The 17,383-nt window shown below is 37.9% G+C and overlaps 1 protein-coding gene across 2 annotated transcripts; it reads right to left on the reverse strand.

The window, feature by feature from the left end:
• Positions 1-1,756: 1,756 nt before the first annotated feature.
• On the reverse strand, positions 1,757-17,165 carry LOC117394745 (ribonucleoside-diphosphate reductase subunit M2 B-like). Of its 2 annotated transcripts, none has more exons than XM_033993254.3 (9): positions 16,009-17,164; positions 14,072-14,227; positions 13,583-13,699; positions 13,313-13,446; positions 10,405-10,499; positions 9,086-9,219; positions 7,623-7,727; positions 7,091-7,204; positions 1,757-3,352 (listed from the first exon to the last, which is right to left on the reverse strand). In XM_033993254.3, the coding sequence occupies exons 1-9, from the start codon at positions 16,051-16,053 to the stop codon at positions 3,200-3,202; spliced, it is 1,053 nt and encodes a 350-aa protein (XP_033849145.2). In that variant the 5' UTR covers positions 16,054-17,164; the 3' UTR covers positions 1,757-3,199. The 2 variants fall into 2 exon arrangements, with proteins under 2 accessions (XP_033849145.2, XP_058868617.1); XM_059012634.1 differs by having other exon boundaries at positions 3,213-5,806; positions 16,009-17,165.
• Positions 17,166-17,383: the final 218 nt, after the last annotated feature.

Raw genomic sequence — 17,383 nt, forward strand, 5'->3', positions numbered from 1 at the left:
GTTATAATGCTAGATATCATCGGTTTCATTTTGTTACTCTGAAAACTGCATTTTATCACTCAGACCCCATTTAATCCCTTTTACTAGAAGCATGAAAATCAATTCTCCCCGCAGACGTTTTTAAAAATCAAATTAATACCTCGGTTGTGCATTTAGAAGAATCATTTGAAAGACTTATCTTTTTTTGTGATAATGAAAATAGCGTCTCTGGCTCAGTATCTGTGTATTCCAGTCCTTTTTTATTTTATAGAAGCAGTGTTCTTTTAAATCTGCCTTAGAATCAACAGCAAAAATGACAATTTTAGCATTCTGGAGGCCCAGCAAATTCCAAAACAGCGGTGTCAGATCTGTATCACAGTTCTGACATTTACATTTCAGATATGCCCTTATGAAAGACATTTCTTCATTTTTTGTATTTATTTGTTTTAACAGTATCTGTCTGAAATTCAGTTTGGACCTCAATGGGAGCAAAAACATTGCATGCTGGGATTTAAAATAAAACATGAAGTGAAAAAACTACCCAGAATTTGAACAAGATACAATAGTCTATGGAAAGTTTGGGATTTCATTTTTTTTAAATTTACTGTAGGGTTTAAATTATCATACTATTCAAAAACGGTAGGAGTTATCTAGCATTTTGCAGGTGCACATGAAGAATTTGGTAAACTGGGTATGAATATGAAATACCATAGGCATCTTAACTAACGTCACCATCTTCTTATTTCACTTTAATTCAGACACCACATCCTGGTGACTGATTAGAAAAAAAACAAACCTAAACCTGAGTGTTGCCCCGTGTATGCATCTCAAACCACTTCTCAAAGATGAGCTGTTGAAAAAGCAGATGTTTTACAAACAAATGCTGTATAAGCACCCACTATATGAAGATGGAGAAGTGTGTGTGTAACCAAAATAAATGCAGAACAAAGCAAGTTTTACCATATTGTTAGAGCTGTGAATTTAAGTTCCAGTCAGTCTGGTATTACAAGTCGTAATATGAGGAGTCAGTAAAGCCCTTAATGACTAAACCATGTGCTGCTGCTCTCCCGTCAAAACAAGAGTCACCACCTAATCCTGTTTTACATTTCGCTGCATTACTGTGACTTCAGAACACACACACTAACACAAAAGCGCCAAATTCTTTCATGCACCATCTCACCTAGTTGGATTACAGTAGGTCACTCTCAATAGCCCACAACTGGCAGCAGCACTTTTTAGAAAGAGCCCATGAAGAAAATACCAAATCCAGTGGATAACGTCATCTCATGCCTGCACAAGGCTATCAGAATGAGAAAAGAAATCAGGAGGAAACACAATTATTTTCAAAGCAGTTCTTCATACCCAGCACAATGAATTAAATCACGCATAGCATAGAGGTTTGCTCATAGGAAACCTTGCAGTTTGAGTGAATGCGAGTGCATAGAGGTTTGCTCATAGGAAACCTTGTAGTTTGAGTGAATGCGAGTGCTATTGCTTCAAGGTAAACTGGGAAAACTCCCTAAATATGTGAGAAGAGGTGCATTTTTCAAACTTATGTAAAGTTAGTTAAGTTCCCTTCTGAAAATGTTTTAGCTTCTGGTGGTCAAATATTTTTGCAAAACGTCAAGCTACATTTTCAGAAGGGAACTAACTTTTCGTGCCTCTGCACTCGATTCAAGTTTTTAGCTACTGAAATTGGTTGTGCTGCCAGGCAATGTGTAGTCTTGTAAAAAATAAAACATAATGGTCAGTACTGACACTGAAACCACCACAGAAATCACAGGATAGAACAGGCTTTATTTAAAAACTAGTCACATGCAATTGTCAGCCAGGTACAGGATTATATATTTACATTAATACATCATCCAGATATTTGTGATGGATACAAACTTCCAGACAAATGAAGCCAAGAGATTATAGAGTAGCAGCCGATACAAATCTCTGACTCGTAAGAAATCAAGAATAATTTTAATCCTTAAATTTTTTACATTTTTTTTTTTAGGTTCTGTCTACAAATCAACAATAAAAGAAACCAGAGGGCTTTTTTATATATACATAATAAATGATGGGGTTAGACACTCATTTCTTAAATAAATATACATAAATAATATCAACAACAATCTTAATAAAACATTTTACAGCATAATTTACACAAGAACAACATTTTCTTCATCAGATTTCCTGGAGAGAACAGCAGAACACTGTTTGCACACTCCTGCCACATAAGGCTGACATGGCCACAGTACTCTCACGGGCCTCAAATATACATGCACGACATGCGGGTAAAGCATGATCCTGAAATGAAATACTGTATTCGCAAAACTGCTAAAGTGAACATGCGTCTTGTTTTTTGTAAAAAATATATATATATAATAAAAAGACACATTACAGTAGTGATCTAATCTACTGTAGTGATCTAATCTTGCTAAATGGTAGCAAACCCAAATACTGTACTGGTGCTGTTTAAATAGGGTGGTGGGTGGTGGATGGTGATGGGGAGGCAGAAAGCATTCTGGTATAAGACATTAGCATCTGCAATGCGATTCCCACCAGTTAAGCAGAGGTGTGTGAGAGAACAGGTACTTGAGGCTCTTGTTAACTTCCCCATGCACTAATAATGAGCTCCGGTAGTTCACTACTGTATAAGCTTTATTGGTGGCCTCACTTGAAGCAGTTGGCTCATGAATTGGGAAACTAATAGGTGCAAGCCCACCGAGTAACCGTTCCATCTGAAAAGATGCTAGAAACCAACTAAAAAAAACCCTTCAAGTACATTATCAACCTGCACTAGACATTGGGTGGTTGCTAGGAAACAACACACTATAGGAAATAAAAATAAAAAAAATCACTGAAGACTTACATTATCCTGAGCAAAACGGATGTACTAGTGTGTAAAGAATTTATTTTCTCCAATCTTCAGCAATTATCATGATCTGGGTAACCCATGTGGAGTTGATTTTAGACTGGGAAGGAATACATTCTTTCATACTGTATATTCTACGGCACCTTTTAGAGAATTAACAAACCTCGATCATTTCAGAGAGCCCAAACTATCAAACTATTGGAAGTCTGCTGAATTAAATACAGTTCTAGGTTTTGGAGAGGTTCAAGAAAAATCCTTAAAGTTGACAAAATAAAACAAATAAGCACATGTTAAAAGATAAAAGAATAAAACATACCTAAAAAAACAAACAAAAAAAACCAATATACATCTGTATTTTTAAAAATCTGCATCTAATGTGAAAGTACAGTCCATTGTGTTAGACATCACCCCCATTCTTTGGTACTCCGCTACCCGCTTTTCAAAGAAGTTTGTTTTCCCTTCCAGAGAGATTGACTCCATGAAATCAAATGGATTTCCTGTTTTAAATACCTAGAAATTTAAGAAAAAAAATATACTGGTATTACCATAGACAGATATGATTGTTCAGAGTACTCAAGTTTAATTTTATGGTACAATACAGTGCAAGCCTTGGACAGCTATAAAAGTGGTGAAGTATGGCACATTGGGCTCCGCAATAAAATTGAGGTCAATGTGACATGCGGTTTAGTTAACCTGTCCTGCATCTGCGGCACACTAAAGGTTGTTATCTATTAAAAGTACCAATCTCTGAGCCTGCAGCTTTACTGTGTTGGAACTTATGTAGCGGTGGGAGGGTCTTTTGACTGTCCGATCAATACAACCCCCCCCCCCCCCCCTCCCATACATATTACACATATGACAAATTAGGGGCAATCATATAAACTCACGTGTATAAAAAAATAAAATCATACCTGAAAGAAATAAACAAAAAAACACACAATAATTGAAGCACCATCTTTAAAATAATGTGAAACATCTTAAACTATACCACACAATTACTCACTGAAGTCTATATATTAAAAAATTAGCATTTCCATATTTTTATTTAATCAATCAGAATGCTCATAGACCAAAAAAAAAGGAAAAAAAAAAACTGTTAGGTTATTATCATAACCCTGGTACCCTGAAACAGAAATGTAATCATTACTGAATGGGTATTAACCTCCTAAAGACCCAAACCTTAAATACTTTGTACCAAAGCTGCTCTTTGAGCCTGGGATGCAGTTCTGACCCCTCCCCCGAGGGATCAAAAGCACTGCAGTCACAGATCTCAGCGTCACTTTGTCTTCATGCCTACTGCGAATAAATGATGCAGCGACCTTGAAGGTTAATGGTTACACTTGGACAGCCTCTCCTTAGTCAGGGCTTGACCATGGGATTTCGCCCCATAGCAGACAAAATATTGTTCGGACTGTCTCCAACTTTTTGTCCAGTCAACATAATACGCCAGGGCCCGAACTGGGCAGAGCATATGGAGCTGTCGCTCCGTCAGACTGGAAAGGAGGTGAATGGAAAGCCTCCAATTCCACAGACTGGTTGTCATGGAAAGCCGAGATAGTCTTCGGCATGAAGGCAGGATTGGTATGGAGCATGTTTGCGGAGGTGATAGCAAGCAAGAAAGCCGCTTTCAAAGATAGCAATTTCATCTCAGCTGAATGTAGGGGTTCAAATGGAGGCTTCATTAGTGCATTAAGCACCACATTTAGCCTCCAGCGAGGGACAACATCCTTCATAGCCGGACTAAGCCGCAGAGCCCCTTTCAAAAATAGCCCCACCAGGAAGTGAGCTCCTGGGAAATTAACACGGCAAGCTGAAATAGCAACCAGATAGACCTTTAACAAGATGAGGGGGATTTCCCCTCATCAATAAGGTCCTGCAAAAAAATGCAGTATAACTGCCATGGAAAAAGTCGCCCCACTTGTACCCGTACTGGGAGCACGTGGACAGTGCTCTGGCATTCGGTATAATGTCAATAACCCTTGTAGGAATTTTGTAATAGTTTATATAGATTAGAACTATTCTTTTAATATGTTATTTTCTGCAATAGAGAAAACTGAGGAGCTGGGTGGGGTACTTGAGCCAGGTATGTGAGGGCCTCTTTATGAAGCAAAGGAATGTCTGTGTTGGTTTGACTGTTACCAGGCAGAATAGATAGTGCCATGTTGAACATAACATAATTACAAGGGTGTGTGTTGACAGTTATACAACTATATTGAATATATTTCTCCGTGCTCAGTTTTTGATCTCGTTGTCGCCCAGAGCACGCTTCTCTGTCCATTTAAAGCTATTCTTTTCTGAGCTACTTATGTGCCAAAGCATCTATTCCCAGCTGTTCCCTGCCTCCTATTTTGGAGAACCAGAGTGGACAGTGGGTTGTTTCCTGGAAGGCAAACAGGTCTATCTTTGCTCTCCCAAACCTCTCCTACATGAGGCTCACTACCTCGAGGTGAAGCCTCCACTCTGAGCTGCTGGGGACTCCCCTTGAGAGGAGGTCCGCTGCCTATTTCCTCATCCCGTGCAGGTGAACTGCCCACAGTAAGAGGAGGTTCATGTGTGCCCACAGCAAAAGCTTGCGGGCCACACAGCGACCTGAGATTGCCTTCACAGTTGATGTAAGCAACCACTGTTGTGTCATCTGTACGGACAAGCACGTCTCCTTTGAACCTCCTGTAAAAAAATTCTACAAGGCCAGACTCTAAAACACTGATGTGGAAACCCTGCCCAGGCAAAAGCCCCAGCTGAGCAGGCTCTTCCAAGGATCACGTCAGAAACCCGGCACTGCTGTTAGGGCAGGCAGTGTCCTTGGTAAATGGGCCAGGCCCAGCTTTTCCGCATCATGCACCCTACATAGGGCGTCGATCGTACAGGAAACAGGAGTAGCTATTGTCGGATTGGTGAAGCAAGCAGCTGCTCTTACGGCAGGTGTACAAGCACCACGTTACAAACAGGCCTGCGCGTGATTATCTGAAAAAACAGAACAGTAATTTAACAATTACTTAAATAATATTAAAAAAGTCTCGGATGTGCCAATTGACAAAAACAAGAAAGACCTCCATCCTGGGGGGGAAAAAGAGCACAAAAGTCAGCCGACTTATGATGCTGGATCCTTGGAAATGGGGCACTAAATCAATGAGAAACTTCTTACAAACTATACCACATGATTAAAAATAAAAAATACATTTTTAATATGTAGATTATAGAGAGGGAGTAATCATGTGGTATAGTTTTAAATACGATTCGTATTGTTTTAGTGCCCCTTCGGGCAGTTTTCTCTTAGTGCAGTTTTCACCCACTCCCCTTCTATTTGCTTCATATAAAAGCAGGGCTTCTCAAACTCGGTCCTGGGGACCCCCCTGTGGCAGCTGCTTTTCATTCCTTAATTCCTCAATTACTTAACTATAGACTTAACTGAACTGTTAATTTGCTTAATTTAGTTGTTTTCAGCTCTAAACAGTTGCAGATTCCAAGTTACCTATTTTATAAGTAACTTGAACTGCAACTGTTTAAGAGTTGAAAACAAGTAAAAAAGGTTGAATTAAGCTAATTATTAGTTAAATTAAGGGTCTAGTAATTGAGAGCTCAATTTGAATGAAAACCAGTCGAGTCTGAGAACCCCTGATAAAGCCTGCGCTTTCATTCCGGTCAATGATGCTATTTTTTATCTTTGTGTAAAGGAATGTGCGATATGTCCTGTGATACAGGTAGGCCTCCTTTTGTTTGTCAAACTGTGTTATTAGCAAATCTAGGCTTTTTATGATCTCATTACCCCATTCCCTACCTGCAAGACATTGCAGGATACTTAAATGTGATAATTCTTCATGAATAAAAGAAGAAAACGCTTCCTTATGTGAAATTCAATTTTCGCTGTAATGCCAATAACTTTTTTTTAAATTGCAGGTATTCACTGGCTTAGACAGACTATAGTTGATTTATTTGTCTTATAGAGTGCAGTACAGTACAGTACAGTACAGTACATGTACATTTCAGTATCCTGCAATAACTAGCTTTACTTTTTTAATGTTGCCCCCGATCTTCCCAAGAGGCTATGGGCACATTAGAAGCGTCCACACAAGTTAGGACGATTGTGGGTTACATATACTGTATGGCTGATGTTCCACAGCAAGATCTGTGCCATCTTCAGGACTATATTAACCATTGTGTTTTCGATTATCATTGGACTTCAGTACATTATGAAGTTAATCGCTCTTAATTTTCATTCTTCCACCTTTCTAACTAATCAGCCCTTACCTTTGAGCAGCCCAGATCTGCCAACAGGTGGTCTGCTACAAACTCAATGTACTGCTTCATCAGGGTGCAGTTCATTCCAATGAGGTTTACGGGTAAAGACTCTGTTAGAAAGTCCTGGAAAAAAACCAAAAACAACAAGGAAATGCCACATAACACACAACACACTGACCATCACGTCGTAAAGGCGACCAACTCCCATTTAAGAAAAATAAATACAATTCTTACAATTTACATTTACTACTGTACAGGGTAGACCATATTATGTATCTGTAACTACAGCACATGTTCCATAAATTAAAAGAAACCTAGAAGGGATGTGCAAATGGGTACATAATTATACCCCACCCTGTATAAGTAATAACAAATGTAAATGTAAGTTATGAACTGGCTGTGCATGAAAGAAAATATTGTATTATATTTAAACAGAGTGGTTCTTCACAGCACTAATGTTCAAGTTTTAAACCAAAACATGATCAGCATCCTCTGTTGCCTAACTGGGATTTTTACACAAAGACCAGCTATTTAAAATTACCTGTTCAATACTGACTGCACTGGTGAGGATCTCTTTGACTCGCTCTTCTGAAGGTTTGTTCACAAGAGATTTAAACATCAGGCAGGCAAAATTACAATGAAGTCCCTAGAAAGAAACAAAACCAAAAAAAATACTTAAAAGAATAATAAAATAAAAAAATGCAATACGGTGGATGATTAAATTATAATGCTGTATGATTGTTTAAATTCAAATTAGGTGTATCCTGTATTTTAGCAGCAAATTATACTTTATTAATTGTATTTGTTTGAAGTCTGCAGTTCCGGTGTGCTGTAACACAGGCGGCTATCAGAGCTTCACTCCTCTCTGAGAAATCATTCCTGTACAGCTAGTGTGAAAGCCTCCCTTAATACATCTAAATGAGAGCTTGAATTTTAGGAGGGTCTGTCAGGACAAGACTCTGCTGGCTCCCTTGACTTCTGGTAACTGCATAAATTTGGTGCAAAACACCATAAAAAGTTGTTTCTGTAAATGCTTCAGACAATACTCTGAGTGTTTCTTCCTTTTTGGGGTCTGTATGACTGTTTAATGTATGAATACTTAAACAGTATTTCCCCAGCACAGTGCTATCCAAAACAAAGACAGTATACAGTAGGGATGCTACGATTAAATCTAAAAATCCATTTTTCAAATCGATTCCATTCCTCATTATATACTTCGATATAAATACTGGCTAATCGATTACTTAATTACGTTTCTGTAACGTGCATAGTTAATAACATTATTTAAGTTTATCAACAAAACTGCACCGAATGCCCTGTCTTGCTATTTATAATATTTCTGCCAAAGACAAGCAGTGGGCGTTCTCTTCTTTTCCTGCTCGTGTTAACAAGCATCCGATTTGCTGGTCCCATGTTTTGTAAGTACGTGTCCTCAGTGTATTTGATGCAAAAACAAAGCACGCCACCTTGAATCCAGAGCAGGACGACAGGCTTGTATTCCTGGCAAACAACGTGTAAATAAATTGTGCACATTGAAGAAAACTGACTGTATATAGTTTGCACTTCTTTGGAGTTTCAAAATGAACTGTTATATAATGAATATTTAACAATATTCAATAACGTTAAAATAAAATAAAAACGATCAGTGATGTTGAACGCAATTTTACAGTAACGATCAGCTTGACCTTAGTGGCTATGCATGTTGTGGTAAGTAACTGCGTGGAGCAGAAATTTATGTGGATGGTACAATCATGGCTATTTATTCGAATGATTATATTTTGTGTTCCCAATTAATCAAATGCTATTTGGAGGCTTAACTGACAGCCCTATATGCAGTGTTTGTCATGATTTGCACTGCTGCTTAATTTATTTCATGACCTTTCTGTGACCCCTTGGGATCCTGGCCACCACCAAGCTACTTGTTAGAAGGCTCTGGTATAAGGCGTTCTCCTTGTTTCTTACTCAGTAATGAAAAAGTCAAGGATTGTTCGAGTTGTTTTTCACCTCATCTCTGCTGATGAGCTCATTGGAGAAGGTGAGTCCAGGCATGAGTCCTCTCTTTTTCAGCCAGTATATGGCAGCAAAGGAACCAGAGAAAAAGATCCCTTCCACCGCAGCAAAGGCAACTAACCGCTCACCTGAGAAGAGATACATTTATACCAACAATTAAACCAAAAAGAAAGACACGCCACTTGAAATTAATTTCCTAGCCAATGCAGTAATCTCTCTGGGTCCCCAGCTAAAGGCAAGTGCTTTTACAAGGTTAGTCACTCCCGACCAGGGCTTCTGTTGGGATAATCCAGACGTCTTTATAATACGATGAGATTTCATTTGATTTAAATAATTGTGTTGTTTGGTCTGACACCACTATTAAGTCCCCCTTTGCTAGGCATTTGGTGGTTGTACAGTGCAGAAGATCCTCAATCCTGAGTCACTACTCCTAATCTTAATTTAGAATTATGAAGGTGTAGATTATTTATAGATGCCATTTCAACATCTCTTTGAAATTCACAACTGTATGCTGTAAACAATTTTAAGGCCAAAGGCACATTATCTGAGGGTTAGTTGCAGGTAGGAGCAATTGAATTGATGTATTGTTTTGAGAAGATTGTGCTGAGGAACTACAATTAAACACTGTTTTTTTACTTTAGAATTGTGCCGTGTGTTCTATACACAGCATGGCATCTGTACATTGAGAGTTAGCAATGATTTCTAAGTAATGTATAGGAGATCACCAGGGATCCTAGGTATCTGTTTGTTGTGGAACAATGTGTAAAAACACAGATTTTCTATGCTGGTCAGAGAATTTTTAGTTTTACCCTTGGGGTGGGGCAAAAAACATGCAAGGCTTTTTTTGTTCGTTTGATAACCAAATCAATACACTTATAATCATCAACACAGGCAATGTAGCTTTAAATGTACGTAAACATACTTGTTCAATAAAACTGCTTCTGGTGTACAGAGGTCAAGGCTGAACGAGGCGCACTGTCACATTCATGCTGAAACAACTCTGCAGTTCACTTCAGTATCCAGCATGTTGTTACTGTTGAACAAGCTGCTTAAAGATGCCAAAAACGATAAAAAATCACCCATAAAGACCAGGTCAATGAGTTTGGCAATAGCCATCCTGGAGATAAACTAATATGAATACTATTTTTTGGTTTTTATTATTAATACACAAGTATTTGCATATTTAAAGTAAAATGGTATGTTTGTTTATACTGATTGATGGATGAGCTTTTAACTTGAATTTAAAAGTGTATCAATAAATACTTCCTAGGATCCCTGCTGTTCACTATCCAGAAGTCAAAAAAAAAAGTTACCAAAAGTTGATTTTCTGTCAGAGATCCATTGCAAAGCCCAGTCTGCTTTCCTTTTCACACACGGCATAGTCTCAATAGCGTTAAATAAAGTATCTCTACAAAAATAAAAATAAAAAAGGTAATTGGATTTCTGTAAAAAAAAAAAAAAATAATGAGTAAGGAGACACAGGCTAAAACATTGTGACAGCGAAACAGCTAGTTTTTACAACAGGACAACACCTGTAATGGAACACTGAGAGAATCATGCGTGGAATATACCAAACACTGAGATAACCTTAAACTCATGTATTAATTAATTTATAAAGCTGTACTAGCAGTGGTCGTAGAACACCAGATGTGTAAAAAGAGTGTTGATTTGGGATGGTTTCTGCCACGTGTTTCAACAAGAGTTTGCACTGAATTCACAAGTGAATCATTTAGAATATACTTTTGAACTCTCTACTGTAGATAAGTGGCCAACGTTTGTACCCTGCAGAGAAAACATTCCGAGACAAACTAAAGGTCTGCTACTGAACCGGGGGATGACTCGGACCTTGATGAAGAAGCGGTTGATCTACCAGGCCCTTGTACACACGGCAGTGAAAAAAGCCAAGATGCTTCTGCCAGTTCTGATAAGCGTCCTGCTACAAAAACCTGTGGTAAGCACACCATTACAAGAAGATACAATCACAGAGATTTAGCATTTGGATTTACTTGGGAGTGGTGAAGAAAGGGAACTAGTTCCTCAGTGCATTATTTGGCATGAACTCTTAAATTATTCGATGAATCCTTCTCTTCTACAGCATAACCTAAATACAAAGCACAGGTCCTTAAAAGACGAGCCTCTTTTTTTTTTATATAGAAGAAAACAGTCAGTTCCAAGACAGTAAGAGAACAATAACCATTTTCAATGGTATTAATGCTAAGGCTCTGGAAGCGTCCTACAAAGTAAGCTTTAGGATTGAGCAAACGCACATACAATAGAAAAGACTTGTGTTAGCTGCACCAAAAGACATTGTGTCATCGACTCTTGGAGATAAAGCTGGAAAACAGCTTGACATTGTTCCTTTATCAGACAACACAGTATCAAGAAGAACCGAAGAAATGGCTTGTCAAGTAAAAGAAAAGCTCATTGAAAGCAAGTTCTTTTTGTACAATTAGACAAGTCCACAGATAACTAATTTTGTGCAGCTTCTTGCATACATCAGGTTTGAATAAGATATGGCTATTAAGGAAGAGTTCTTGTTTTGTGAAGCTCTGTCAAGTCGTATAACAGCAGACAACATATTCAAGAAACTGGACAAGTTTATAACAAAAAATTGATTCCACTGGCAAAATTGCATTGGTGTGTGCACTGATGGGGCTCGAGCCAAGACTGTTAAGTCCAGCGGTGTTCTGGGAAAAGTTAAAGAAGTTCCACCCATTGCAGTATACATCGAGAAGCTCTGGCAGCCAAAAAAATGCCTCCCAATCTTAAAAGCAGTTTTAGACCAGGCTGGGAAGGTGGTTCATTTCAATAAAGAACAATCACTGAATTCACGTTTGTTTTTGCTGTTGTGCAACAAAATGGGGAGTGGTCATGAAAAGCTGCTTTTCCACACAGAAGTGAGATGTTTTTTCTCCGTGACATTCATTTTGAGTTTTCCGACTGCTTCATGCATGAGCTGTGGTTGTCATGACTGGCCGATTTGGGAGACATGTTCAAGCGTCTTAACAAACTGAATGCCAGGTCTGAAAATTACTTTTTTAAATGTTCATGACAAAACAAGTGCATTTGTAAAGAGACTGAAGTTTATAGTTCCAGAAATACAAGAAAACATCAACTGCCAATCGCTCCCAACTTGATAGTTTCCTCACTGCGAATGAACTGAAAACTTTACCCAGACCTGATTGCTGACATTAAGAGAACACCACGCTGGTCTGACCTCAAATTGAGGTGAATATTTCCCTGAAGATGTAGCAAATGAAAACTGGATCAGAGACTCATTTTCAGTTGAAGATAACATTGTGCCAGATGACTTCTTCACAAGGGAAAGGGAAGAGCTCATAGAGCGGTCATGTGATGGTTCAAGAAAACGCATGGCAGTGATTTTTGGCTGAGGAGAAGAGGAGTATCTCGATTTCCGACAGGGCAAGTTTATGATTCCGTTCTGCACAACCTACCTGTGCAAGACTGGACTTTCTGCCATGATGGCCATCAAAAACCAAGGGGACAAAACTAAACTTAGAACCAGACCGTTGGCTGAAACTAACCAAGACTTCATCTGACATCCATCAACTGCGTATCGTCAAGCAAGCACACCCCTCACATCCAAGACATTACCGACAACTTCACTAAATCAGTACGTTTATCATTTTTGTATAGTACATTAGATTATATATTTTTAAAATGGTGGTACGCGAGCAAGCAACGTTTGGGAACCCCTGGTTTAACGAATATCAGACTTTATTTTTATCCATCAAGCTCTGTTAATAAAGGCCTACAGTATCTCTCACAACTGAAAATAAACAAAAAAAGTGCCACTGCCCTGCAACTAGGTACATAATGATGTCCTGAAAAAGTAATTAACTCAATAAAACAGCCATATTAGGTCAAAAATCAAAATGCCACAGAATTTTTATTTATTTATTTTTTTTAAGTGTTAATTAACAGTGTGGACACACTTTAGAACGCTAAACTAATCTTATGAATTGTTTGTAGCATTTGAAATACTGAAATGTAAAACACCTTATAAACTTCAGTGAAACCTTCAGAGTCTACCACAAGTTACTGTGTTTTTTTTCAGAGAAACTGTAAACATATCTTCCAAAACCTTGCGAAATCTTTCCCATTGTATTTTAAATAAGCAATTAACCTCTGACTGGAAATACAATATACAGAGTGTGGGTGCAAGAATCTGGCTTGCCGTTACCTCTACATCAATCTTACCTTTCCTTTGAATCTCTGATGTATGTTTCTATTAGAAGGCTGTACATTTCTGAGTGCACATTCTCAATGAGGATCTGGAACCCATAGAAAAAGCGCGCCTCTGGGACCTGTACCTCCTGGCTGAACCTTTGAACCTGTAATGGAGGGTGGGGCAATGTGCATCACTGGAGAATGAAAACTGACTTTACTAAATAAAAGCGATTTCACAGACAATTCACACTATCTTACTAAATTATTGATTTTCTATATCTGCTTGCAAAAAAAACTTACCAAATTTTCATTGACAATTCCATCACTCGCAGCAAAGAAAGCCAGGACGTGCGAGATGAAGAATTTCTCTTCTGGCTTCAGGCTATCCCAGTGAACGAGATCCTTTGATAAATCAACCTATAGAAATTATTAGACTTAACAATATTTTAATGTATTTAATTTTGAACCAGATATTGTTTTACATAGTGTATGAGAATGGTTCTATCTATAGGACTGTACCACAGGAGTGGTTTTAAATGTAGCCTACCTTCAAGCTTCAACTGTGTTCCTTTAAGTTAAGTGTCAGCTATTATTACAATCAACAAAGTGCAATTTATACACGTGTTTCTTATTAGAAAGGGTTTATTTTGGCAATTTCAGTTGGGATGCAGCAAATCCTTCTGTTGGGGCTTTTATATAGTTTTATAAAAAGTAAATAAAAGTACAGTGGAGGAATTAAGTCATATAGAAAAAGTTATTAAATTTCAATATACGTCCAGCAAAACAAACCTCTTCGACAGTCCAGAATGACGCCTGTGCCTGTTTATACATCTTCCAAATGTCAGGATACTGGATGGGGAAGATGACAAAGCGGTGTGGGTTCGCTTTGAGGAGAGGCTCATCCTCCACTTCTGACCCATTTTCTTTAGTCACTACTAAACCGTTCTATAAAAAAAGGACACATTTCATCCATTTAAACAATAAAACCTTAGTACATTCACGATAAGTCAATTTACATGTAGATTTTAAAAAGAAGCATCATTTCTATTTGAAAATGGATGTTCATGATACTGGCTTTCAGTGTTGGGGAAGTCACTTTTAAAAAGCAATCCTTTGCAGTTAAAACTTACTTGAACAAAATTGTAAGTAGTTACAGTAACTTATTTTGTTTCGGTTTTGTCAGGCTGCAGCTCGAAATATTCTTTGAAGATCGTGCTATCGAACCTACTTGCTCCCGGTTCTGATGCCATTTTCTAGCCAGATGATATAAAAAGCATGTTCCTGTAAAGTTTGAATCACTTTTTGATTTCCATGTTGTGTATTAGCTGTAATCCTTTTAAAAAATAGAAATAAAAAAAAAAACAACTACATCACTTCTTTACAAATGTAATGTGTTGCCACATTTAAATTAGTGTTCTGAAAAATTAACCATTACAGTAATTCACTTAAAAAATGTTTTTATTAGATTACAGTAATGGGTTGCTACCTGAACCATTGGCCTTTCCCTGACCGTTTTGTATAACATTTAAGTATTTAAAACAAAAACCAGAAGACGAGTTTATCTTTAAACGGGGCACCTCAGAGCCTCTAGGGGTGAACATTTTGTCATAACTAAAACCCTAATGCCAGTATTCATATAATTATAATTTGAAAATCCACAACTACTGCACTTTTTTCAGTTAAAGCACGTGAGGTCATTATACAGAGGGGAAGCCCGGAAGTATATTATTATTATTATTATTACTACGACTAGTAAAAATAATAATCACGTATTTATGTAGTAATGTATCGGGAAATAGAGACAAACCAAGTAAGTTTCACACCATGTTCCTCCTACCTGCTCTTACATTCCAGTCAAAATCTACAGCGCCATGTACTGTGTATATTATAAATTAAATAACAATACTAGCATACCGCTTTTAACATTAGGCTACTTTTTCCCATTACAGAATAGGTCCATTTTTTAAAAATGTGTAGCCTATTTCTGTACCATTGCAAAAACAGTTTTACAATTTAGGATATAGTATGTCACTAAAACGTAAAACCTAGCTAACAATTTTACGTTGTTACATTTCATTGCACACTTGAATATTTGCAGTTGAAAAAGAAAAAAAACAATAATTGTGTCTCCATAAAGTGAGAAATACTAGGAACAAATAAAAAAGGCACGTAAATTCGCAGTGTCCGTCAGTTTTTCTTCTACAATTTGAAATTATCTTCTGGAATAGTATGTATTTCTACAGCTGGAAAACAAACAGTAATGATAACCTTACCGCTAAAATACACAAAAGCATTATTGTATTTCCTGACTGTATACCATTAGTGTGCAGCAACTCAGTTTAGCAGTAGGGACGTACAAAGTGAGTTGCCTATTTGTGCCGATTGCTTTTTCGTAGACATTTCAGTGTACATTTGTCTATTTGTGTGAATAGTAACGTCGTTAATCGGGTGGCAAACCTACTAAACTGATCTGATCTATTTTCTCTTCATGTTAACTGAAATCTTTGAAAAAACAATCGCAAATCTTAAATATATTCGTCTATCCTTACACACTATCTGTACTGTACATGAAAAACGAATCGGCAAATCTGAACTCGATTCGTCTCTCCTTGTACACTGAAATGTCTGTAAAAGAAAAAAACAATCGCCAGTAGAAAACCAACTTTACGTCCCTCGTGTAGCATGCAAACTATTCAGATTATAGCATGATCTTATTTTAAACTCACCTCACTCCCTTTAGAGTCTGACTGCAAACGGAGAGACTCCATCATAGGAAGGCTGGCTCACACATTCAGTACATCACCTTCGGTTCAGCTAAGTTGCTCGCCTTTATTGGTAGAGAAAGCCTGCTCCACAGCCGCTCTTAATTAATCATGAATATTCATGAGTCAATCCAGAACGATCCACGGGTGAGGGGGTGGGGGGTAGCGGTTTTCAGGAATACATTTTTTTTGTATTTCTTTTTAGTTAATATAAAAAGCACTTTTATTTCGACCAAACATCTACACTGTTAAATAAATAACCAGATTACAAAATGAAACCATGGCATAATATTAGACCCACAGAGGCGGAAGTGTGTGACTCAACAAAAAGCCTGTCATTTGTGTCACGTGTTTCTGCTTCAAAAGATGGTCGTTTTGTGTGAATTAATTTCATGTTGCCATCAGAAATGGGACGAAGCACACAAAGCTTGCATAGTATCGGTAACGCCTCTGATTTGTAAATAACGCCTGTTTCTTTAAGTTCCACTTCCAAGGTCTCTTCTTCAGGGGCAGGTAGACATTTAAGAAATACGTGTTAACTGTCAGAAAAATTTGCGGCTATTACAGCAACAGACAGTTCTTCTGCTGGGAGCTGGAAGTTTGCAAACAAACAGTTCGCCAATTATTGTAGAAATATCCAAGGATTGTGGCAAAACCGAGTGAAACAAAAAAAATCTGAACATTAAAAACAAAAAAATAATCGACAGGCATTTTTTATAAGTACATTCTGTTGGAATTTTTTTTTTCTTTAAAAAATAAATAAATAAAAAAAGACTACCTCTAATTTGTTTTCCCTGAGAGAACCTCCCTTGCTTCTTTGTCGACAGTTACACACACATTACATTAGGGCTTGTGGTTTTCGTCCAACTTTTCGCCTCTCCTTTACACATTAATTTAACAATTAACACATTTCTCCGTTTCAGTTCAGAAACCAAAACACATTAAACAGTGCTCAGCGTCATTTTAAAAGGAAAGTAGTTAAACACGGTGAAAACACAGAAAACCAGACGCCCTCAATATATTATAACGTCCCATAAAAGGAGCCAAACGATCGCAGCCAGATCTCATTCACATACTTTTATCATCAACGGCACGGCACGACCCAGAGCTTCTCGCAGGCAGCTCCTAAGAACCCCCCCCCCTCATTTACATACACACTGTCCAATCGCTCAGACCCTCAGTTCCGTGCAAACAACTGACCGGCGGAACCGAACACAAATCACAGTGCAGCTAACACAGACTCCATCTACATACAGCTGCACTGTGCACGTGAGCACTGCCTAGACACAAAACGATAGGTAACAGATGTAACCCCGGTTCCCTGAAAGAGAAGATGACC

The sequence above is a fragment of the Acipenser ruthenus genome, chromosome 3, assembly GCF_902713425.1.
Source record: "Acipenser ruthenus chromosome 3, fAciRut3.2 maternal haplotype, whole genome shotgun sequence".
Taxonomy (NCBI): domain Eukaryota; kingdom Metazoa; phylum Chordata; class Actinopteri; order Acipenseriformes; family Acipenseridae; genus Acipenser; species Acipenser ruthenus.

Coding starts and splice junctions, on each gene's coding strand:
- LOC117394745 (XM_033993254.3), bottom strand. CDS start 16,053: ATGATGGAGTCTCTCCGTTTGCAGTCAGACTCTAAAGGGAGTGAG. Junction 13,700..14,071: donor CATTCTGGACTGTCGAAGAG/GTTTGTTTTGCT, acceptor TAATTTCTATAG/GTTGATTTATCAAAGGATCT. Junction 7,728..9,085: donor AGCTCATCAGCAGAGATGAG/GTGAAAAACAAC, acceptor GTTTCTTTCTAG/GGACTTCATTGTAATTTTGC.